The 25,343-nt window shown below is 41.3% G+C and overlaps 2 protein-coding genes and 1 long non-coding RNA gene across 3 annotated transcripts; 1 reads left to right on the top strand and 2 right to left on the bottom strand.

Moving 5' to 3' along the window:
- Positions 1–4,488: 4,488 nt before the first annotated feature.
- Positions 4,489–5,217, top strand: LOC110870643 (putative pectinesterase/pectinesterase inhibitor 26). Its single transcript, XM_022119823.1, has one exon. The coding sequence runs from the start codon at positions 4,489–4,491 to the stop codon at positions 5,215–5,217; it is 729 nt and encodes a 242-aa protein (XP_021975515.1).
- An 8,941-nt stretch (positions 5,218–14,158) lies between these two features.
- LOC110870642 lies at positions 14,159–15,925 on the bottom strand. Its single transcript, XM_022119822.1, has one exon. The coding sequence runs from the start codon at positions 15,923–15,925 to the stop codon at positions 14,159–14,161; it is 1,767 nt and encodes a 588-aa protein (XP_021975514.1).
- A 4,553-nt stretch (positions 15,926–20,478) lies between these two features.
- LOC110871502 lies at positions 20,479–21,408 on the bottom strand. Its single transcript, XR_002553793.2, has 3 exons — positions 21,352–21,408; positions 20,808–20,866; positions 20,479–20,695 (listed from the first exon to the last, which is right to left on the bottom strand). It is a non-coding gene; the product is annotated as an uncharacterized LOC110871502 (long non-coding RNA).
- Between the last annotated feature and the right edge of the window lie 3,935 nt (positions 21,409–25,343).

Here is a 25,343-nt window from a genome sequence, read left to right as displayed (position 1 = left end):
GTCCCTGAAAACCCTGAAGCACGGGGTCGTGCCCCCTGTTTTTCAGTTTTTCGCACTTTTTACCGTACTTGATTGTTTAATACTCATTCTTTGCAGGAAATGGCACCCCACAAGTGGCGTAGACACAAAACCGAGCATGCACAATGCGAAGAGCAGACTGAATACTCAAAGCTCAAAACGAAGAACTGCCAAGACAAGTCTACACACACCTATTTCTTGTAGGTTTGAAAATATCAATTCTATGAAAATTAATTCATCATAAAATATATTTGTGTTGATAAAAATCCCATTTTTAATAATAATATCATTTAGTTATTAAAAACACCAACTTTAAATTTAGTTAATTCATCTAATTAGTTATATCTAAAAATTATAAAATCTATTGGATTTTCTAAATCTCGAGCCTAATAATTAGAAAATAAAAATCTTAATTTCTATATTAATAATTTTTCTTGATTTATATATCTTTTTTTTATTTTATACATTACAATTAAATTTCATGATAATTCCATGCGAAGCCGAAGAATTGCCAAAAATTCCATGGATTACTCTAACATGATATCTAACAACCTCTACATTCAATTTCTTTAAAACATGGTTCTAAATCAAAAAGCCCAAATTGTACAAACTAAGAACCCTCGTTTTCTAAGTTTCTCAATTCGGATCCTACGAGTATTCAAATGTAGAAATTAATAATGGGATAACGTAGAGCACGAAAAATTAACGGGATAAGGCTCTTGAATTACCTGAATTGGTATCCGGATGGAAGAGATATAATTCTTATAAGTTTAAAGGCCTAGCTTGTGTTCTTGAGAAAATTTGAACTTGTGTTCTTGAGAAAATTCACGAAGTTGAGGGAAGTTTTGAAGATTTGATGAATCGGTTTATGTGCGCAGGAAAGTTTATGGCCTTATGATATCATTTTTATGCATTGTAAGTCACCATATACTCATAAATCGATTCGGGTTCCACCTAGTTTTAATGGTACTTAAATGCTTGTGTAAATCAATTAGTTACATGACATTAAGAGTCGTTTTTGATCACCACAAATTCCTAAACTCATAAATTCCTAATTCGACCAGAAATCAATTGGTATGGCGTCGAGTTTATTCGTTTTGAGGGTATGGGTTTCGCAGGTCTCTCCTGCGAAGAAGGAGAAGAATGCAGCCTTGGTTACGGGTTTTTATATAGAAAAAAATCCTGATTCGGTTGAAGGCCTTAGCGCAGCTGGTGAGATTGTTGTTGTTTGACATGGCTGACCCGGGTTGATCCCTACGTAAACCGTTGTTATATATATATATTTTTTTCTTACACTTCAGTTGATTTTGTATATAAATTAATTCAAAACCCTAAACGATCACTATTTAGTAGGGATGGCAAAAATACTCGAACCCAACGGGTATACCCGAAACTCGACACAAATGGGACGGGTATACCTGATACCCGACAGGTATTGGGCCAGGTATGGGATTAGTTTTAAAAATTTTTGCGGGTACGGGTCGTGTATGGGATTAGGTGATACCCGACCCGATTACCTAAAACCACATATCTGTTTACCCGAACTATATACCCGATCATATATCCGAATTTTTTAATTAATATTTTTATTTTTATTTTTAATTGACATTTGTCTATTAGTGATTTATTTTAGTATGTTCATAATGTGAAAGAAAAAATTCTTTTAGTATACGTTTTTGATAATACTATTTATATTTTATATGTTGTGAAGTATATGGGGAGGGTTATTTGAGAAGAAAATTATTGAAAGAAGAAAAAGAAAAAATAACATATTGGTAAAATACTAATTCATTTATAACTTATCTCTTTAATTTTTCTCACTTTAATTAATTAGCCAACTAATCATTAATTATCCTACATGTAATCTACAAAACCTACACATATCAAAAATTTCCTACATGTAGCTTAAACCGTGGGGTGTGGTGGGGCGGGGGTTTGGGGGATGGGTTGACACGTGGCTTGGGGGGGCAGACATGGGCTGACCCACATTCAACACGGTATGGTGGGGCGTGGGTTTGGTGGGCTTCGCTGGGCTGACCCATACCGCTGGCTATTTGAATATTTTTTAATACAACAAATTTAATTTTTTTAATATTTTTAAATAAAGAAAATTACATAAAATAATTCCTAACGTTTATATTTGGTTTTTATCTCTTCTCTCATCTCCAAGACTAGTTGCAACTCGTCACCCTCTAGGTGATCAATGGGCTGGGATAGAAATTTCAAATCATCCTGTTTTTGTTTCTGGGCATCTCTAGCGGCATCTCTAGCTTCTTTGCTCTTTCGAATTTCGGGCCTTTGTTGTTGGAATACGTTGAATGTATCTAACTTGCATGAAATGTCATCCAACTGATCGCTGTATATTCCCCTACGCGAGCCCGAACTCCCAGTTGAAGGCGATGCCGTACCAGATCTTGATTTTTTAGCACGCCTTTTTGCGGCATCTCTTCCATACTCAGGCCGGTTTGGCGAATCATCCAAAAGGTCCTCAAATTCTTGATCTTGTGCATCAGATTGGGTTTGGGACGAGGCCCTTGACCTTTTGGAAGACGTGTTACTTTCGCTACCATTGGGGATATTCGCCCACTTTGGATGGAACTTACAAATCTTCCAACAATGCATGAAACGGAAGTCGCTCCCCACATTTGATTTGAATGCAACCAATGCATTTGTCACAATGTCGGCTTCGGTTTCACCACTTTTTGGGTTTTGCTTTGCTTTATTTAAAAAACCACTATATTTTGTAAGTTGGCCGCTAATCTCGCTCCACTTCAATGATAAGCTATCGTTTTCACGATAAGCCTCCCTTCCCAATTCTTCATGGAATGCTCTACTAACCGCTTCCCACAAATGGGTTCGATGTTGAGAATTTCCTATTTTAATAAAAACAAAATTTAATATATTACAAAGTTATATAAAAAATAACCATTAATAAAAACAAAATTTAATATATTACAAAGTTATATACAAAATATTTAAGAATACCTAAACTTGGATGTTGAGATTGTTGACACCAAGCCCTCGCCAATGCAAGTTCTTCATTAACGACTCATTTTTGTTGTTTTCGTTTGACGGTTTCAAGTGCTTTCTCTGCCTTGGTTTTTTTCTTATGGCATCTCTTTTTGGGAACTATTGAGGCTGAAGGACCATCGTTGGGTGGTTGAGTTTCAGGGACGGTTTCGGTTTGTGAAAGGTCGATGGAGATTGGTGAAAGGTTGATGGGCGTTTGTGTAAACGGGGTATAAATCGAATCCTCGGTGTGTGTGAAGTTAGTATACAAACGATTCCCAAGATACGATGCATAACTCGCTTCAACGGGCATAGGGGAGTGTATGAAAAATGGACGAGGCATTGGACGATTGGGTGGTGGGCTAGGATTATTTTCTTGGAATGCAAACGGGTTGTTTGGGTCATAAGCACGGTTATGAGGATGCATTTCTTTCGTTTTGTAGAAGGAGAATTGAAGATGATTATAGAAGATGTAGTTGAATGTGGTAAAAAATGGAAGAAAAAATGTGAGTTTTATAGTGAAAAAATATATATTTTTTTAAACATAGCCATTGGCCAACGGCTAGCCCAACGGCTAGTTTGGTTTGGCCATTGAGAGACCGCCATGTCAGCTCGCTAGACCCGCCCCACGTCCGGCTTCAAACCCAAGCCACAAGGGCCACGCCACAACCCAAGCCCACCCGGGGTGGTGGCTTGGGCGTTTTCCCCCAACCCACGCCCCAACCCAAGCCCCATACCCCACAGTCTTACACATTATAAAATTTTATCCTACAAACGTTCAAATTTATCATACACACCTCGAAATATATCTACACAACTCGTAATTAATCCTACACACCTTTTAATTTATTCTACACTTTAGATTAAGTTGTTTTTAATTTGAAAACTATATATTTTGAAAAAGAATTACAAATTTAAGCTAGTTAGTTAATAAAGAGAAAAATTACAAATTAATGATCTATGTAAAGTTTACCAATATACCCTTATATTAAAATTAAATACAAATATAAATAAAGTAAAATTAAGCATTCTTATTAATTGAAACTTTTTTGTTTTTTCTTAAAAAAAATGTTATTTGAACTCTCCACTTTTTTTAGAAGTATGTCATTAAAAACTGGACCGAGTTACGAACCAATGAGAATCCTTCATTTTTTGAAAGGGTTTTCTCTGGCTTCACTTCACACCCATCAGATTTACCAGACTGTCCCCAAACATAGATCGGTTACAGCCGTTAATTATTTCTTTTTCAGGTGGGTATTTAGGTCTAACAGCAAAGCTTTTACAATAAAAATGGGGTACCCGTAGAGCAGCATATGCGTACAAGCCTGGGAAAGTATAGCAGAACCATAAATGTAGAAAGAAACAACAGCAAAACCATACCTAACCTGCATTACCTTATATAAACTCATCTTCAACCTTCATTTTCCTGCTACACAACACCACCTTCAGAAACCTTCATACATGGAAGAATCCATCCGTTTTATCAGAAGCCATGACGATATTCCTCCCGACGACGGCGAAACATCCGCCTCTCCCCGTCAACCTCCTGCCCCGACACACCGCAGAACCATTCCAACCATCATTACTCTAACAATATTCGCTCTTATCATCGGCACAATTATCACAGTTACCATCATTCGCCAGCATCACCAACTCGATAACTACAATAATCATCTCCGCCGTCGTCACAACAAGCGCCCCAAGTGCGAACAATCGGCTTCAGTTATTCACACTGTTTGTGCAGTCACACAGCATCCAGAATCATGTTTCGCTGATGTCAGTTCGGTTATTACCGGTGACATCATTGATCCTATGATGATTTTCAACATCACGTTGCACCTTGCAGTGAAAGAGGTTGTGAATACATCGTTGATGTCAAAAACTCTAGTTATGAAAGTGAATGATTTATATACTGGTTTGATGTTTAGAGAGTGTGTGAGTTTGTTCGATGATGCGGTGAGTCGACTCAGTCGGGCGGTGGAGATGGTGAACGGGGATGGGAAAGTGGCGGATTTGGTGACGTGGATTAGCGTGGCGATGAGGGATCTGGAGACGTGTGTGGAGGGTCTGGACGAGAGGGGATCGATGGTTGGGGATGAGGTGAAGGTGAGAGTGAAGAGGTCGAGTGTATACTTGAGTAATAGCTTAGCGATACTTGCTAATATGGAAGGGTTACTTGAGCGGCAATGACGGATCCAGGGGCGTTTTGGGGGTTTCCGGTAACCCCTCAATTTAGAAAAAAAATGAAAAAAATAGTGGAAGTTTTATATGATTCTAAAAAAAATAGTGACAATTAGTGAAAATCTACCAAAAGAAACTCGGTGGAAAAATTCCTGAATCCGCCACTGTTAAGCGGTTTGGGCTTCACTTGTATTAGAGGTATCAAGGGGTGTGGTGTTAAGACGTGTAGTTAAGGTGTTTCTTCCTTAACGGTTGAGGTGTTCAGTTTTATAGTAGAGATTGGTGCACATTAGAAATTAGGTTTACAGGTTTTGTATAATTCCAAATTATGTATAATCAATACGGTACGTCTTAGTAAGATAAATAACATGTTTTATCATTCCTAGTGATTATCAACTACTTCTCTCTAATCAAGATAAAGATCACAATTACAAACTCTAACAATGTTTGTAGTGGCACTTAAGGATTTGTTTGGTTTACAAAATTCACTAAAAAATCATACGGTTGATTTGAGGGTAAATTTGGATGTCATTCATTCATAGGATTTCAACATTTCTTCCAAGATGTGATGAAATCTTTAACAATCCAATTCAATTGGTAAAGATTATCAAAAACCCTTTCCACCACTACTCACTCTCTATATTTTCACTCCCTGGATCGAGTTCGTAAGAAGATAAATAGAAGTAGTTGTTAAGCCATTAACCCTACCACCGTCGCTTCCAAGTTCGAAGGTTGATGAAACACTGGTTAACACAGGGTTAATCAGTGGGGTTACTTCGTCTATGGGGTTCAACCTCTTTCCTTACTCGCATCAATGGCCCGAGATCTGCAAAACAGTAAACACCGTCAGTCTCGTTAAAGGGGGGGGGGGGAGAAAGGGGATTTCCCTCTTAACCAGACTCCGGCGTGAGAATAAGTACTGTTCTGAGAGAAATAAACAGTGTGTGTATAGAGTGAGTATAGAGTGTAAAGATCCTGAACCTGAATGATGAAGGGTCCTATTTATAGCCGGAGGGTAAAGGAGGGAGGAGCAGCTGTGCCAGCTGTGGATGCGCGCCAGCTGTCCGACCAGGGGGAATATCCTCTTGGTCTGCTCTGTTGTGGCAGGCGTAGTGGTACACGTGGCGCGCTTGCATTCGCCCACGCTGGAAACCTTGTACTGACGTCGTCAGTTCTGCTCCCTGATTCGCTGCAGGCCTACGTGGCGTCCTGCGGTTGGTGACACGTTTTGTCCTTTATGTCTGGTAGAGCATATTTGGTGCCACCTGCAGATCTTCCAGAAGTTTCTAGAAGCTTCTGGATTGCTTTGCTGATGTGGCTGCCAAGTGTGCTCAGAAAGTGGTGTGGTCCCTGCCATGTAGGCAGGAAATTGGGACCATACCTCTTCAAGTCCCCGAGTCCAGTGTGCCTTCTAGTTGAGTTGATCGTCTAGGAGGGATTCTGGACTTATAAGAATAGTGGTTTTTACGGCGCATGGAGTTTGGTGATTTGGAAGAAAGATTTGAACCAAACGGACGCGCCGCACATGAGTCTTGGTATTTTACTATTTTATAAAAAATGAGCCAAATGGACGCGTGGCGCGTGGGTCTTGGCTCCTTGTTAAAAGGTGTGCCAAATGGACGCATGGCGCATGGGTTTTGGCACTTTGTAAAAAATGAGCCAAGTGTACGCATGGCGCATGGGTTTTGGCCCTTTATAAAAAGTGAGCCAAATGGACGCATGGCGCATGGGTTTTGGCCCCTTGTAAAAAGTGAACCAAATGGACGCATGGCGCATGGGTTTTGGCTCCTTGTAAAAAGTGAGCCAAATGGACGCATGGCGCATGGGTTTTGGCTCATTGTAAAAAGTGAGCCAAATGGACGCATGGCGCATGGGTTTTGGCTCCTTGTTGTTTCCTTCTGATGGAAGCTTGGTGGTCATGGGGAAGTGTTTGGTGTGACTATCTGACATCCCTGTCTTATCGGAGGTGAACAGTTGCTTTTGCAGTTACTTTCTGTCACGTCAGCCGGTTCTGTTGCTCATGCTTCTCGAAAAAAGAGCTGACGTCTTCTCTCTCTTCTGACGTGTCACTCCTTTATTAGTTCCTTTTTCTGTACTCTGACGGTCCACTACCCATCGCATTAAATGCGATGGGTATAAATAGGAGGCGGTTACTCGTTCCTCTTCACTTTTTCAAATTTCAAGTGTGTTTTCCTTCTATCTTCTCTCTTCATTCTCCGTTGTTTCAATAGTTTTCTTGTATTCTTATTTCCGACTTCTCTGTATTTACACCATGTCAGGTACGAATCCTTCTCAACGGAAGAGGAAATATAAGGGGAGGGCTCCTCCTGGTCCTGACCAGGCGGTCATTGGGTGGAAGGAGGAGGAGTTCATGAATCTAGTTAAGGGGATGGCCTTTCGGCATGAGTGGGGAGCCCAGTATCCTCCTGCCGGATCGACTGCCTTGGAAGCTCCTCCGGGTTATATTACTTTATATGCTGCGTTTTTTCGGGAAGGTAGTTTTAGACTACCTATTACGAAGTTTACTGCTGCCGTGTTGAGGGGTTATGGGCTTCATATTTCACAAATTAATGCTATTGGGCTTCCACGCATTACTCATTTTGAGTATGTCTGTAGGGCTTATCGTATTGAGCCTACGTTTGAGATGTTTAATGTGTTTTATAGTGTTACTTATGCCAGTGCTTTCTATTCATTTCAAGCGCGAACGGGTGTTGCTCCGGTGTGCTCTGTGCCGTTGAAGAGCCTTCATGACTGGAAGCAGAAATTCTTCTACATCCGCCATGGTGTAATTCCGATAGATATGCCTTATCGGCAGGTGAGCCAAGGGATTACAAGGGTAGACGTTATGGAGGATTATGCTGCCCAGGATTGGTACAAGAAGATAACCCACAAGGCGACTGCCATTTCCCAGCTGGAGGAGATGGCTTTGGTTGGTGCTGGGATGAGTTTGTTGTGGGTGCCCAAGAATCCATTGGGTCAACCCGTATACAGCTATCAGGGCAAATGTGTGTTACTTTTGAATTATTCTTCCTTGTGTTTGTTGTGCTTTTATGTGTTAGCTTATCTTCTTGTCTTTTTGCAGTTGGTTATAGCTTGATAAATGTTTTGGACCCGAGATCGGCGGGTGCCATGGTTGAAGCTATTCAAGAGGATGGGAAACCCACATGGTTAGACCAAATCCGAGGTCGTTTCTTGCACCCATCTAATGAAAGCCTGAGTAGATATGCCAACGATGTGTTGGGTGAAGATGTTGGGAATGACCCTGTCGACTCGGATCGAGAGGAAGTCGTTGTTCTTTCAAGTGGGAGTTCTGACCAAACCCTTGAAGGTCTAACCACTCGTTGCGCGCGTGCAGGTACTGCACCGGGTGTTGCGGCAGAACCTGTGCACGAGATTGTTTATGATGCTGTTGGTGCGGAGGAACCTGTTGATCTTTCATCTCAGTTGGAGACAAGGAAAAAGGCGAGGACGTATAGATCTGGGAGTAAAAGGGAAAAGGCGGAGGGCAAAGCTGCTGGTTCTTCTCGTAAGCAACCCTCTACTCTTCCTTGTCTAGATTATATGGTTGTCTCTAACACGTTGCATGGCCTAGGGTTGGTGAGAAAATTCGAGATTCGGATCCGGATGACGGTGCTACCTTGACTGAGCACATGAGGAAGAAAGCCCTTGAGGATCATAAGCGCAAGCTTGATGAGCAGTCCGCTGCTCTTCTTGCTTCTAAAAAAGCTAAACTGCATAAGGATGCTCCTCTCGCGCCTTCCGAATCTGAGATTGATCTGGGTGTCTTTAGTGGGGGTCGTGGGAATCTTTTGGAGGAGATGTATGCTGCGTCTGCTCCTCCTGCTGGTAATTGGCTTTTAGCTTTATATTTCCTTCGTTTGTCTTCGAGTTGTTTTTAATTCTTGTTTCGTGACAGCGGTCAAGACTGGCAAGAAACCTCGGGTGGTGGATATTTCCCAGATCACGCCCCCTGCTTCCCCTCCGTCAGTGACGGTTGGCTTGACTCCTCCCCGTGATGATCTTGAGGTCAAGAAGAAAAAAGGAGAAGGGGTTGCTGAAAACGTGGGTGAAGGTGGTGGTGATGCTGGAGGTGTTGGTGGTGAGGGTGTATCTAATAAGGGTAAGGGCGTTGAGGTGGAGGTAGAGTCCAGTGAAACTACTCCACGTCAAACCATTTACACCAAGCGTCCTTTTGGTGGGGACGGGGCTACTTCTGGTGTGGTGCGCATCCCGCAATTTGAACATAATCCTGCTGATTCTTGGGGTACCCAGAATCCTGCTTGTGATGACTTACCGCATGCCCCTCGCTGGAACCTTACTCAGGGTTCCAGGATGAATGACGTGAACAACTGTCATGAATTCTTTGCTATGTCCCTTCCTCCTACTGAGAGGATGTTCCACAAGAATCGTAATTGATTTTCCTTGTTAGACGACCATGTGCGTGCCGGAGTTAATTACTTTGCCACTTCTCAGGAAATACTTCGTGAATGGCGGTTGATGGGAGAGGAGACTGCCGAGTTTGAGAATGCAAAGAGGTTATTTGCTGAGGAGAGGGAGAAGTTTAATGCAGAGAGGAAAGGGTTGCAGTGGAGGGTGTCCGATGCTGAACAGAAACTCGAGGAGCAAAAGCAAGTTAATGTTCAGAAACAGAAAGATTGGGAAGCCGCGTGCGAGCGTACTAATGTTGAGATGCAATCTCAGCGTAAGGCGATCGTGCGGTTGTCTGGGGAAAAAGCAGAACTTGCTGAAGAGGCTCAGCAGGCGCGCGTTGCGGCTAAGAAGAAAGAGAAAGAATATTTTGATCGGATTGATAAGCTAGAGGTTCTTGTGCCGTAGAAGGTGTCAGAATGTGAAACTGCGCAGCGTCTTCTTGACGACAAGACTACTGAGTGTCGGGCTTCTGAACTTCTTGCCGAGGAGGCGTCTGCTGATAGCAAGTGGGTACTTTCGCGTGGTGTACCCCTGGTAATTTCCTACCTTTACCTTGCTCCTTTTTCTTTTATTTTTGTGACTTCTCATTTATGTAATCGTCGTTTTTTCGCAGCTTGCCGATCGTATTTTAAACTCACCCGAACTTGCAATGTATATGTTTGAGTTGGGTCGGGCTGCTTACAATAGCGGTCGAAAGTTTGGGTATGCTGAGGGCAAAGCAGCGGCTATCGATAAAGAGAAAGATTATCATTTCGAGCTGTATAAGGAAGATTGTGACGGTGCATTTGCTGTTAAACGCAAGGAATTTTCAACCCTTGAGTTTGCTGTTGTTCGAGCTGCAGAGAAGTTGGCTCGCAAAGCGGATGGAGTTGCCTTACTGAAGAAGGCTCTTGGAGATGGCGGTGGTGCGGCAGGAGGTGCTGGCACCAGTCAGACTTGATTGGCGGATTCCGGCCTGTGTGCCGCGTATGGCCATAACGGCCCTGTAATGTTGGTTGTTGTTTAGACAATTTTATTTTTGTTTACCTGTTGTGGGTGTACGTACTTGATCTTCCTTGTTTGATGGATATTTTATCGTTTGCTTATGTTTATGCGAATTTTGTTATCGTCATAATATGTGCATGTGTAATTACTTTGATTAGGTGTCACGAATGAATGATGGCGCTGACAGGTGATGTTGTGTTACTACAACGTTTTATTCTGTCGTTTAAGTGTGCGCGCTTATTTGTGACTTACGAAGTGATCGAGTTGCAGGTTATTGTGTGAGCTCAGCTGTGTTTAGCCTTGGGAGCATTACAATGTTTAGTTACCTTGCTATCGATATTTTCGTGTTTATTGTGGGCACGAAGTTCTATTTTGGCGTTTTGTAGGCTTTGGTTGTGTTTCTGACCCGGCTGTGCACTTGGTTGTGACTAGCCTTGGAGGTCTACAACGTTTCCTATGGTCGAGCCATTGATGTTTTTGTGTACGCCCAAAGTAATAAATGCAGTTGTGACAAGAAATTTGCAGGAAATAAAAGTAGCCAAACACTTCTTGTATTATAGTAAATGTGTTGGCGGTTCGCCCATTGTGATTACATAGTTGTTTTACATGTAGCACTTTCGCAGTTGTTGAACGTTCCATGTTCGTAGAACCTCTTTGTCGTTGATGGTGCGCAGTTTGTAAGCTCCCTTGCCGAGTACTGCATCGATGACGTATGGGCCTTCCCATCTGGGAGCCAGTTTTCCGGGCTTCTCTGCGTTGGAAGCTTCATTGTCTCTTAGGACATAGTCTCCCGGGTTAAAAGTGCAGACTCGGACTCTGGAGTTGTAATATTTTTCTAGCTTTGTTTTGTATTTGGCCTCATTGATTGCTGCCATCTCTCTCCGTTCTTCTAGGAGGTCCAGATCAATCCTCCTTTCTTCGTCATTGTTGATTAAATTCATGGAGAGCATTCTTGGGGATGGCAGCCCGATTTCTGCTGGGATGACTGCTTCAGCCCCATAGACTAAGCTGAACGGCGTTTCGCCGTTGCTTGTCTTTGGCATTGTTCTATGGGCCCACAATATGCTGGGTAGTTCATCAACCCACCCTCTTCGTTTCTCGCCGAGCCTTGCCTTTATGCCATCGACGATGCTTTTGTTGACTGCCTCTACTTGACCATTCCCTTGCGGGTGCGCAACCGAAGAGAAGGTGTGTTCGATGTTCAATTCCTTGAACCACCGTTCGAGGTCGTCTGCTGCAAAGTTCGTCCCGTTATCGGTAATGATTCTGAGGGGTAGGCCAAAACGGCATATGATTTGCTCCCATATGAATCGTTTGACGACTGCCGATGTGGTTGAAGCAAGTGCTTTCGCCTCTACCCATTTGGTGAAATAGTCGACTGCGACTATTATGAATTTGACCGCCCCTGGTGCTTCCAGGAAAGGACCTACCATGTCTATGCCCCATTGTTGAAAAGGCCATGCGGTTGTGACTGGTACGAGTTCATTTTTGGGGCGCATGGTCTTGGGTGCATGTCTCTGGCAGCCACTACACTTTCTCAACTCTTTCACAGCATCTAGATGCATCCCGGGCCAGTAGTATCCAGCGTTCATCACTTTTGCCACCACCATTCGAGGCCCGGCATGAATACCACAAATTCCTTCATGAACTTCCCGGATTAGGTAGTTTGCGTCTTCGGCGTCAACGCATCTCAGCAGTGGACCGAGGTACGACTTTCGGTACAGTATTCCGTCTGCCATCTGATAGTGTTCTGCTTTGTATTGGATCTTTCGCGCCTCGGCTTTGTTTTCGGGAAGTATCCCTGACTGCAGGTACATGATTATCGGTGTCATCCAGGACGTTGTTCCTGTCTGGGTGACACTTACTTCTCTGAGTGGAACGGATGGGTTGCTCAAAACCTCTATGCGCACATCCTTTGCTAGGTGCTGGAAACTTGTTGATGCGAGCTTACTCGGCGCGTCTGCTGGCTTGTTCTAGCTTCTGTTTATGTGATGCACCTTGTAGGAATAGAAGGTTTGTAGCAATGTTTTTGCTTGACTGAGATAGAGTGCCATGATATCCCCCTTGGTTTCGTATTGGCCGTTGATTTGCCCCGCTACTAGCATGGAGTCCACATGCGCTTCGATGTGTCGGACCCCCATTTTGATCGCCAGTCGTAAGCCAGCCAGGAAAGCTTCATACTCGGCTTCGTTGTTTGTGCTTTTAAAATCCAGGCGTATGTGAATTCATGTTTGTCGGGGCTTACCAGCCTTAGCCCTGCGCCTGCTCCGTCTTCGTTAGATGCGCCGTCGGTGTATAACAACCATGGCTCTTCTGTTTGTTTTTTCTCAGCTTTTTCCATTGCTTTACATTCTCTATATTTGTCATCTGGAACTTCTGTCATAAAATCTGCCAAGATTTGGCCTTTGATTGATGGTCGTGGTCTGAAAACCACATTGTGACCTCCCAGTTCTATCGCCCATTTGGCTAGCCTTCCTGATACTTCTGGCCTTGCAAGGATGTTGCCGATGTTGTAGTTTGTTAGTACGTGGATGACGTGATTGGCAAAGTATCTGCGCAGCCGCCTTGAAGCATGAATCAGTGCAAGGACTGACTTTTACATAATTGCGTATCGGGTTTCTGGGTCGGTCAAGGTTCGTGACACATAGTAAACTGGTGTCTGGACACCTTGACGGTCGACAAGCAACACAGCTCCGACTGCCCTATCGGAAGCTGATAGGTAAAGTACCAAAGGTTCTCCCTTGTTTGGTGCGGTTAGGGTTGGCAGTTTGATGAGGCAATCTTTCATCTCGCGGAACGCGCTCTCTGCTTCCGGAGTCCACTGAAACTGGATTTTCTTCATACAATTGCGCAAGGTTTTGATGAACGGAAAGGACTTTGCAGCATGATTGGCTAGGAAACGATTGAGCGCAGCTAGTTGTCCTGCTAACTTTTGCATGTCTTTGACGTTTGACGGTGAGGGCATCCTTTCTATGGCTTGGACTTTTTCTGGATTCTCCTTAAAACCATCTTTTGTGTTGATGAAGCCTAAGAACTTTCCTTCTTCCATACCGAATGAGCATTTTGCTGGGTTAAGCTTGATACTCACGCTGCGCAGCGTGTTGAAAGTTTTCTGGATGTTTGCCAGCATCGTGCTCTCTTCCTTGCTCATAATCACCAAATCATCCATGTACACTTCTATGTACTTGCCGATAGCGTCACTGAATGTTTCGTTCATCAATCTTAGGTAAGTCGCGCCTGCGATTTTTAGGCCGAAAGGCATTTTCGTGTATCAGTAGAGCCCTGTCGGCGTGCGGAACGCGGTTTTGTCCTCATCTTGGACAGCCATTTGGACCTGGTGGTACCCCTTGTAGCAATCAAGAAAACATTTCCATATGAATGTAGCCAGAGAATCGGTTTTTTCGTCTATGTCTGGTAAGGCGTAGCAGTCGCGCGGGCATGCCTTGTTTAGATCTTTATAATCGACGCACATTCTCCAGTTGCCATTTGGTTTTTTTACCATCACTGGGCTTGCCACCCATGTTTGGTATCTGACTTATCTAATAATGCCTGCATTTAGCAATTCCAGTACTTGCTCTTTCATGGCGTCGTGCTTTATATCACCCAAATGGCGTTTAGCGTGTACCACCGGCTTTGCTTCTTCTGAGACATTTAAACGATGATCTGCTATATGCCGCGGAACGCCGACCATATCAGCTGGTGTCCAGGCGAACACATCCATGTTTTCGTGTAACAGTTTCTTGAGCGCCGCGCGCGTTAAATCGGACATCGCGGGTACTAGCGTGACTGTTTGTTCTGGGTATGCACTGTTTAATACCCATTTTTCTGCTTCTGTGCGCGGTGCTGGCTTGCTTGTTTTTGCGGGCCTGATCTCATATGTTGCTAAGACTTCTTTGCTTGCGTATATCAGCGCAATGCCTGTTTCGGTGGGGAATCCGACAGCGGAATGTGGTGCAGAGCATATCATACTGAAGTCCCCTTGGGATTCTCTTCCTAGGAGGATGTCATGTCTTGAGTGTGCTGGTAGCACCATGAATGTGACTTCTTCAGTTCTTGAATTTCTTCCGTCCGAAAGTAACACCGGGAATGATATCTGTCCCAGGGGAAAGACGGCTTCATTGCAGAAACCAGTTAATGGGTAGTCAACTGGTTCCAAGCGCGCCTTGTCCTCCTGATCAAATTGATTGAAGCATTGTTCGTATATGATATCCGCGGTGCTCCCCGGGTCGATGAAGATGTAGTCTGTCTGGTAGTGGTCGATCACCCCTGGAATGACTATTGGTCGTTTTTCCCTTGGGCCCCCTTTAACAACTGGGAAAATAACTTGCTTCTCGCGCCATGAATCATCCTGCGTGCGCTTGTTGTAGTTTCTCCTTGGTCTTCGTGGACCCCCCTGCACCATGTGGGTTTCCAACTTCCTGAGATTTTTGTTATCTGGCCCTTCATCTCTTCTTTGGATTTGGCGGTGGTCGCGCTTTCCGCCTTTTATCAAATGGGTGAGCTTTCCATCTCTCAGGTCCCTTTCGATTTCTTGCTTTAAACTGAAACAATCGTCAGTTAGATGGCCCGTATCCTTATGGAATTCAAAGAAAAGATTTGGATCTTGACCCCTCTTGTTGCGCATCTGTAGGGGTGGTTTGAACTGGTGATTTTCGGTGGCTAAGACCTCAGAGGGAGTTTTTGTCAGTGATGTCCACTGTTTTTCTCTATTTTCTCGTTTTACTTCCTTTCGGTGAGCTATTTGGTTGATTGTGTGGCGCGCGTCTTCCCTTGGTGGGCTTCTTTCTCTATGGCCAGAAGTCTTCCACGGCTGACTTCTGCCCCTTCTGTTATGTCGGTCATTGTGGTTGTGTGCGCGTTGACGGTGATCGTCACCGGTCAACTGTCTATCGGTCTGCGCAATGGTCTTTGCTGCCTCTATGAAGGTTTCCCAATCTTTGGGTCCTCCGTCTCGCCCTTTGATTCTTTTTACTAAATCGTCACACTTGACCGCCCTCATGAAATGTGCGCGCATCATCTTTTCGGGTAAGTCTCCGATTTCTAAACATTCTTTGTTATATCTTGTAATGAAGTCTTCGACGCCTTCGTGATCTTTTCTCCATATGTTTAAACAATCGCCGGGATCTCTGGCTTGTCGTCGTTGTTGAGAGAAGTGTGATAGGAACTTCTCTCGGAAATATCCACGACTTGATTTTGCCTGCTGGTAGGCTGTCAAACCATATGCGCGCTGCGCCGACGAAGGTTTGAGCGAACAGGTGGCACCAAGTTGGTAAGTTCCACCCACTTGTTGCTCCAGCGCCATTGAAAACCTGGAGGTGATCATCTGGGTCTGTCAACCCGTTGTATTTACCTACGTTGTGTGGTAATTTCGTTTTGTCGATGGCGGCGCAGGCGATTTCTCTGATGAATTTTAAGTTTTCAGCCATGTCATCAGGACAATAGCTCAAGGTGTAATCGTGCTCTGCCTTTGGGTTATACCCCGCGCGCTTGGACGGCTTGTATGCTTCGTGCTCTGGGTGAAGTCTGCGAAACACTGTGTTCCCCTTTGTATGTTGGGTCGTCTTCTTCTTCATCCCATTCTGTATTCATATTGCGCGCGCCCAAACGAGCCTGGATCGGCCTTCTTTGCAAGTTGGAGTTTTGTACAAAGTTGCTTTCTGTTTCGCCGTAAGTGTCGCGCGTGTCGTGCGCGCCTGGTCTTCTCACATTTTGAACTGGTCCTTTCTCCGGACGTAGGTTCCACGCGTTAGTCTGCTGAGTTGTATGTGTACTCAGAGACCTTGGTTGTGGAGTTACAAATGCTGACTGGTTAGCTTGTGCTTGGAGTAGAGCTTGCTGTGCGCTGAGTTGCGTATAAACGAGGTTTATGGACGCCATCTGTTCGGCATACCAGGAAGCTAGAGTTTTTCCTTCGGGTAGCCCTAAAAGTGCGGAGTAATTAAGTTGTGCTTGTTCCGATGGGGTTGAGGGGCCAGCTCCATGGCTTGGTGTCAACATTGGTGGAGGTGTCTGGTGCAACACCCCGGTCGGAGTTTGGAATGCGGCTCCGTTTGTGGTTTGAGTGATGATCCTTGCTGGTGGAGTTTGGAAAGTGGGTCCAGTTGTGGTTTGGCTAACGACCCTGGATACACTTACAAAGATAGGAGGAAAATCGTTGTTCAGTTGTCCCTCTTGGATGGTTTCGTTCCTTTGACCCCTTTGGACGTGTGCTGTGTCCGAAACGAGTTCGAAGGAAGAAACTTCTCTGTCGACTGGGTGTGAGGGATTTTGTTCAGCCATTTTTGACGAGTGTTTTTCAATAAAGAAAAGAGATGAGATTGGTTTTGCAAAAAGCGGATGGCGCCAATGATGAAACACTGGTTAACACAGGGTTAATCAGTGGGGTTACTTCGTCTATGGGGTTCAACCTCTTTCCTTACTCGCATCAATGGCCCGAGATCTGCAAAACAGTAAACACCGTCAGTCTCGTTAAGGGGGGGGGGGGGAGAAAGAGGATTTCCCTCTTAACCAGGCTCCGGCGTGAGAATAAGTACTGTTCTGAGAGAAATAACCAGTGTGTGTATAGAGTGAGTATAGAGTGTAAAGATCCTGAACCTGAATGATGAAGGGTCCTATTTATAGCCAAAGGGTAAAGGAGGGAGGAGCAGTTGTGCCAGCTGTGGGTGCGCGCCAGCTGTCCGACCAGGGGGAATATCCTCTTGGTCTGCTCTGTTGTGGCAGGTGTAGTGGTACACGTGGTGCGCTTGCATTCACCCACGCTGGAAACCTTGTACTGACGTCGTCAGTTTTGCTCCCTGATTCGCTGCAGGCCTACGTGGCGTCCTGCTGTTGGTGACACGTTTTGTCCTTTATGTCTGGTAGAGCATCTTTGGTGCCACCTGCAGATCTTCTAGAAGTTTTTAGAAGCTTCTGGATTGCTTTACTGATGTGGCTGCCAAGTGTGCTCAGAAAGTGGTGTGGTCCCTGCCATCTAGGCAGGAAATTGGGACCATACCTCTTCAAAGGTGTTACCAGATGTCATTGCTTTTCAAAGCCTGGAGTGAAGTTGAATGGTGAAATGCAGTGGCTTACGTTTATGGTGGTTGAATATGAATGGTGTGGCAGCGCAATGGCATATGAAGAGGGAGCTAGATGAAGTTGCATGGAGAAATTTTGAGAAGGCCGGAATGAGAGATCAGAGAAGGGGGAGTGGTTACAAAACCAATATTATTGGAGTATTTTTCTGCGGGCTAGTCTATAGTGATTGGCAAATCTTGAGATTTCGTACCCAGGGTTCAATAACGTATATACTCAAAAACTTCTATAAAACTAAGGGTCGAAAACGTATATACAAATGGAGAGTCAAAAATGTATATAAGAAAAAAAGTTCGAGAGGTCGGTCTTCCCCTCCCCCTCCCCCTCCCCCTCACTATATTGCCGCTATCTATAGTTCCTTGCTAATGTAGCTTTTCCGCTTTTTTTAATAATTATTAGGTAATTTGATTTTTTATGGCTAACGTAGCTTTTCCGTTTTTTTTTTAAATAATTATTAGGTAATTTGATTTTTTATACAACAGAATACTTGAACTAATTTTACTTCCTTTAACATTGATATACTTATATAAACTAGATTTACTGCCCGCCGCGATGCGGCGGGGGTCGGTTATATATATCACAGTAGATGCATGTTACATTGCTACACGTAGTTCTTGTGTTTCATTTAGATCGCCTACCCTATCAACCCAAGGCTATACAAAATTATCAATTTGTTTACAACTTATCTTACCAACACCAGCTGTATTAGGTTCGATAAGTTGTAGAAAACATGTTTCTCTGTTGTACATTTCTGGAAGACGGTGGCCATATGCTTTTCGGCTTATGCCAGGCTTTCGACTGCATAGTGTGACCGGGCTGTAGCCATCCAAAAAGCGGTTCCCTTTGACATCATTCTTTAGGTGTCTTCTTTGAGACGCGGCTTCATTCTGCAGCGTTAACGAAAAAGACACATTAACATTAAGCAAACGTCAATGTCTTAAGAACGCACTTGTCAACGACTTCAGTTAAAAGCAATTCTAAAACTTGTGACTACAATACCTATATGTAATTGTTACGCATGCTATAAGCAACTCCAAGTTGATTGGTCAAGTGTTTATCTACACAAATTCGAAATCTAATTAGACAAAACCACTTTAACATAACACAACAACATGAGCACATCAACAGAATTCACTTATCATGCATTAGTGGTGTTCACAGTTTGGTTTCAAACCATGAAACTGTTCGAATCGGTCATCGGTTCAGTTTTAGTATCGTGTTTGTTCAGTTGGTCAGTCGGAAGTAAACAGTTTAGTATGCGGTTTACACGGGAAACCGACTGTATAAACCATGCCAATTTTATTTTATATACGATATATGTATAAAGGAACTTTTTTCAGTGAATGTAGGCTTAGTTTATATTGGACTAAGTGATCCTGTTTCTCATAGTTGTAAGTAAAATATGTTAATGAGAAACTTTTTTCAAGTGAATGGAATATTGGACTTCCATTTCCAATCTATGATATTACGCTTAACTCATAGGCACTGAATTAAGCACATTAGATCTCTTTCTTTTGAAAGATTTATCAACTACAATGCGTACCTTCAAGCTAATGCTTTCGATCTTATCATCCATATTAGGAAACGCAGCCACTTTAGCCAAGAGATACACCCCCACGCCACTCAATGTAAAAATGAACCTATCTTCCTCTACATCAACACATCTCACAATCCTGAAAAAGAAAGAAAAGCTAAAATAATAAAGATTATAAATAAAAATGTTTTATATAATTACAAAGACAAAGAACGAATGAATATACATTTCCCTCAAGTAGCTAGAGTTAGCAAAGTAAATAGGCGCTTCGTTTTGAAGTATCAAGATTGTTGGAACGCTTTTCACATTTTGGCATTGATCCATACTTTTGTAAATCGTGGAATCGAGTATGTAACCTGGCGTCAATGTTCTTGGCCTTGAGACAAATAGGAGTACCTGTTGAAACAGGGACAACAATCTCGAAATTTGTTGCATCAAAGAAAAATAGCTAAATTAGATTATTATGTGTAAATCGTTAAGGATATGATATTGCAACAGAACAATTAGCATCTCAATGGCCAAAACCTAAATCATAAACTCATATCTATAACAAATACCTGAAATTGCAGATCTAGATCATTATTGGGATGCGGGCAAGTTGGAAATTTTTTAGACCCACTTCTGTTACAGACCGTTTCATGGTCAACCATCAATTGAATATGGATAAATTTACAACCAAACCTGCAAGACACACTTGCAATGCATACAGTACAAACAGTATTAGCCAACATATGTTACTAAGTGATAGTTTATAATAATGATGTTATTTAACATACAATAAAAATACTTGCCTTGAACAACTGAGTGTGACATCGTAGCTTTTCCCCTCCCCCTCCCCCCTCACTATACTTGCTAGTCTATACCGAAAGAAAAGTTCGAGAGGTCGGTCTTCCCCTCCCCCTCCCCCTCACTATATTGCCGCTATCTATAGTTCCTTGCTAATGTAGCTTTTCCGCTTTTTTTAATAATTATTAGGTAATTTGATTTTTTATGGCTAACGTAGCTTTTCCGCTTTTTTTTTAAAATAATTATTAGGTAATTTGATTTTTTATACAACAGAATACTTGAACTAATTTTACTTCCTTTAACATTGATATACTTATATAAACTAGATTTACTGCCCGCCGCGATGCGGCGGGGGTCGGTTATATATATCACAGTAGATGCATGTTACATTGCTACACGTAGTTCTTGTGTTTCATTTAGATCGCCTACCCTATCAACCCAAGGCTATACAAAATTATCAATTTGTTTACAACTTATCTTACCAACACCAGCTGTATTAGGTTCGATAAGTTGTAGAAAACATGTTTCTCTGTTGTACATTTCTGGAAGACGGTGGCCATATGCTTTTCGGCTTATGCCAGGCTTTCGACTGCATAGTGTGACCGGGCTGTAGCCATCCAAAAAGCGGTTCCCTTTGACATCATTCTTTAGGTGTCTTCTTTGAGACGCGGCTTCATTCTGCAGCGTTAACGAAAAAGACACAATAACATTAAGCAAACGTCAATGTCTTAAGAACGCACTTGTCAACGACTTCAGTTAAAAGCAATTCTAAAACTTGTGACTACAATACCTATATGTAATTGTTACGCATGCTATAAGCAACTCCAAGTTGATTGGTCAAGTGTTTATCTACACAAATTCGAAATCTAATTAGACAAAACCACTTTAACATAACACAACAACATGAGCACATCAACAGAATTCACTTATCATGCATTAGTGGTGTTCACAGTTTGGTTTCAAACCATGAAACTGTTCGAATCGGTCATCAGTTCAGTTTTAGTATCGTGTTTGTTCAGTTGGTCAGTCGGAAGTAAACGGTTTAGTATGCGGTTTACACGGGAAACCGACTGTATAAACCATGCCAATTTTATTTTATATACGATATATGTATAAAGGAACTTTTTTCAGTGAATGTAGGCTTAGTTTATATTGGACTAAGTGATCCTGTTTCTCATAGTTGTAAGTAAAATATGTTAATGAGAAACTTTTTTCAAGTGAATGGAATATTGGACTTCCATTTCCAATCTATGATATTACGCTTAACTCATAGGCACTGAATTAAGCACATTAGATCTCTTTCTTTTGAAAGATTTATCAACTACAATGCGTACCTTCAAGCTAATGCTTTCGATCTTATCATCCATATTAGGAAACGCAGCCACTGTAGCCAAGAGATACACCCCCACGCCACTCAATGTAAAAATGAACCTATCTTCCTCTACATCAACACATCTCACAATCCTGAAAAAGAAAGAAAAGCTAAAATAATAAAGATTATAAATAAAAATGTTTTATATAATTACAAAGACAAAGAACGAATGAATATACATTTCCCTCAAGTAGCTAGAGTTAGCAAAGTAAATAGGCGCTTCGTTTTGAAGTATCAAGATTGTTGGAACGCTTTTCACATTTTGGCATTGATCCATACTTTTGTAAATCGTGGAATCGAGTATGTAACCTGGCGTCAATGTTCTTGGCCTTGAGACAAATAGGAGTACCTGTTGAAACAGGGACAACAATCTCGAAATTTGTTGCATCAAAGAAAAATAGCTAAATTAGATTATTATGTGTAAATCGTTAAGGATATGATATTGCAACAGAACAATTAGCATCTCAATGGCCAAAACCTAAATCATAAACTCATATCTATAACAAATAGCTGAAATTGCAGATCTAGATCATTATTGGGATGCGGGCAAGTTGGAAATTTTTTAGACCCACTTCTGTTACAGACCGTTTCATGGTCAACCATCAATAGAATATGGATAAATTTACAACCAAACCTGCAAGACACACTTGCAATGCATACAGTACAAACAGTATTAGCCAATATATGTTACTAAGTGATAGTTTATAATAATGATGTTATTTAACATACAATAAAAATACTTGCCTTGAACAACTGAGTGTGACATCGTTTAGTGACATTTTGTATGTAGTTTCTCTTAACATCCGAGGGGAATTTACACACACATCTATCCACTCCTGAAAGGTAAACAACACTAATTGAGAACACCACAACGTTTGGTAAACATAAACCCTAAATCATCAAACAACCAGCACACATCGAAAAATATTAGACATATTAATCATTCACATCAAACATTATGAACCCTAACTTTGGATCATATAGCGAGGTTGGTGTATTCTTGCGTTAGCCGGACAACCGATCTAACCAAATAGCGAACATGCAACAGAAAAGGGCTTACCGAAGTTGATGGAAACCCTAACTGCCTGACAGCCGTCTATGCATCCGATCAAACATACCTCGTCGCTCTCTATCACAAACCATGTTCGCCGCCATCAAAAACTACCGCCACGACAATCAGACAATCACAAACCCTGGTTTGTGCCACCAAAGACTGCCGCCACCATAGTCATCAAAACACTGGTGAAACCATTGTTATCAGCCATCTGTCTCTGTCTCTCAACGCACAGTCTCTCTGTGGAAAAGTCCTCATCTTTCTCTCTCTAACCGGTTGTGGTTGTGTTCTCTCTTTTGTGAAGCTTTTAAACCTATTAAACAATTAAACATTAAACAACAAAATTACAAAACTGCCATGCTACTGTTCAAAACGTAGGTTTTTTAATATATAGGATAATTACAATTTTTTATTATAAAAGTTTTTTATCAGCCAAAACTTTTTTAAATATTACAAAAAAACTCTAATGAATTATGATCATGGAAATGAAGGGTAATTAAGACTGAAGTATGAATTTTGTTGCAATCTTATATACATAAAGCCTTTTATTTATTTTTTTATTAAAACTTTATAGGGGAGTGTTCAAACCAAACCTTCTTTTAGTGTGAAATTGTAAAAACTTGAAAACTAACTAAAAAAAGGCTAAAATATATACCAATTTTTTTTACAAGTTTTTAATAAATTTTCACTACTTTTTATATAAAAAAAACTTTAAAAAAAATTATAGTGCATATGTGCAATAATGTAGATGTGTAGTACACATATAATGCACATACATATGTGCAATACAAGTTTTTTTAAGCTTTTTTATATATAAAAAGTAGCGAAAATTTGTATGAAAAAGTCGGCATGTTTTTTAAAATTTTTTAGCTAGCTTGTTTTCACTTTAATTAGTGGTTTTCAATTGAATTCTCCCCAAACTTTATATACATGGCATGTTACAAAACTACACACTTATGGATGTTTATGTGGCGATTATAACTTTGTAGTAATTTCACCTTTTATATAAGATACTAGTTTATAAACTTATTTATTACATGAGGTTGTATAATAGAAAATAAAAGTATAAAAATGTACATAAAAATTTACATAACTGAAATATTTTTATTGCATTAAAAAATAAAAGTACAATGATAATTCATAAATCTCTTAATATTTTTTTGTACATAACATTTTTTTTTTGTTTTTTAACATCCCAAAAACAATTTGGTAATTAAACCAAATTAACTAGGGATGAGCAGGTAAAATACCGTAAGTGGTAAAAGGTTAACCCATAAACATTAGGATTTAAATAAATAAATCTAATGTTAAATAAAAGGCGAGTAAATGTCTTTAGAAATTAAAGTTTATAAAAGGCTCGGGTTATCGAGACTTGATCTAAGTCGGGTGGTAACATTCCCGAATTGGTAAATTGGATTACCATGTTCAATTGAAGTGTATAACTAGGAATATTAACCTAGTTAATATTGTCGTTTACTGACTCGAAACGAGCTAAAACGCTCAACAGATGATTTATTACAGCCTAATCAAGTTCGGTTCTTAATTGGGTTTCTAGAATTCGTATTGAAGGCAATATATATGAATTATGACGTAACGGGGTTTTTGGACTATAAATAAAACATTATGTCTCGTGAGCCAAGAATTACGTCTAGTGAGTCATGCATAACTAAAAAGTCAGACATTTTCCCTAATGACCCAAACATATCTAGTGTGCCAAGAATTATGCATAGTGAGTCAGGCATAACTAAAGAGCTAGGCATTATGCCTAATGAGCCATTCATAACTAAAGAGCCAGGCATTATACCTAATGAGCCAGGCATATAAAATGAGGCAAGAATTATACCTAGTAAGTCAGACATAACTAAAGAGTCATGCATTATGCCTAATGAGTCAGGCATAACTAATGAGTCAGGCATTATGCCCAGTGAGCCATACATAACTATAGAGTCAGGCATTTTGCCTAATGAGCCAGGTATATATAGTGAGCCAATAATTATGCCTAATAAGTCAGTTATAATTAAAGAGTCAGGCATTATGCCTAATGAGCCATGCATAACTAATGAGTCAGGCATAACTAATGAGTCATGCATTATGCCTCGTGAGATAGACATAACTATAGAGTGAGGCACAATGTCTAGCAAGCCTGGCATTTCGCCCGGACGAACTGAATTTGTTTTTTTTTTATCGATTTTTCTCAATTATTAACATAAACACTAACCATTTTGGGAGTGTTTATCATAGGTAAAATCTAAAGCAATCGCAGGACGGGCGACCAAGCATGCAAAGAACGAACACCATTAAACTAATATCTGCATGGAGACGTTCACATGAAGAATAGAGCATGATCATGCATGATAAAGCTTTCAGGTTTAAAACTCTACTATTCTAAAATGTAAACTATGTGTAATAGTCTTTTATGTCGGATCGCCTGGTTTGTCAATCAACCCAGACTTGCTTAAAAAATATGAAACCTGATTGTCCGCATTTTTTTTAAAACTTTATATATAACAGGTTACAGTTTTTGTAATTATATCATCTTTGTCAACCATCAGTTGCTTAAACTCGATCATCTGTATTTTTAATACTCACACCCTATTTATAACAGTAAAAAAACTAATGTTTTGATTCTTACATTGAAACAATAATAATCACTTTTAAAGCCAACTAGGTTTAAAGAAGATCGCCGCGTTGCGGCAAATTTCAATTGTTATTTAGTCTGTGTTTACATGTGTTTTGAAATCACTACGAGCGTGTTGCGAACGAGCTGACAAGAATATAAAGAAAACGTAGAAAAAAAAAACACTAAAAGATACCCGAAAGAAAATCAACCAAAAAAGTTGTATGGTAACGATGTTGTTTGTATGAAACCCGTGGTCAGAGATGAGCAAATTGTTCTGGGT

The sequence above is a fragment of the Helianthus annuus genome, chromosome 8, assembly GCF_002127325.2.
Source record: "Helianthus annuus cultivar XRQ/B chromosome 8, HanXRQr2.0-SUNRISE, whole genome shotgun sequence".
NCBI classification, from domain to species: domain Eukaryota; kingdom Viridiplantae; phylum Streptophyta; class Magnoliopsida; order Asterales; family Asteraceae; genus Helianthus; species Helianthus annuus.
The sequence above is the reverse complement of the archived record's forward strand: the minus strand, read 5'-3'. Positions and strand labels throughout refer to the sequence as shown.

Excerpts from the sequence above, each read along its gene's own strand:
- LOC110870643 (XM_022119823.1), top strand. The coding sequence starts at position 4,489 with ATGGAAGAATCCATCCGTTTTATCAGAAGCCATGACGATATTCCTCCC.
- LOC110870642 (XM_022119822.1), bottom strand. The coding sequence starts at position 15,925 with ATGGCGCTGGAGCAACAAGTGGGTGGAACTTACCAACTTGGTGCCACC.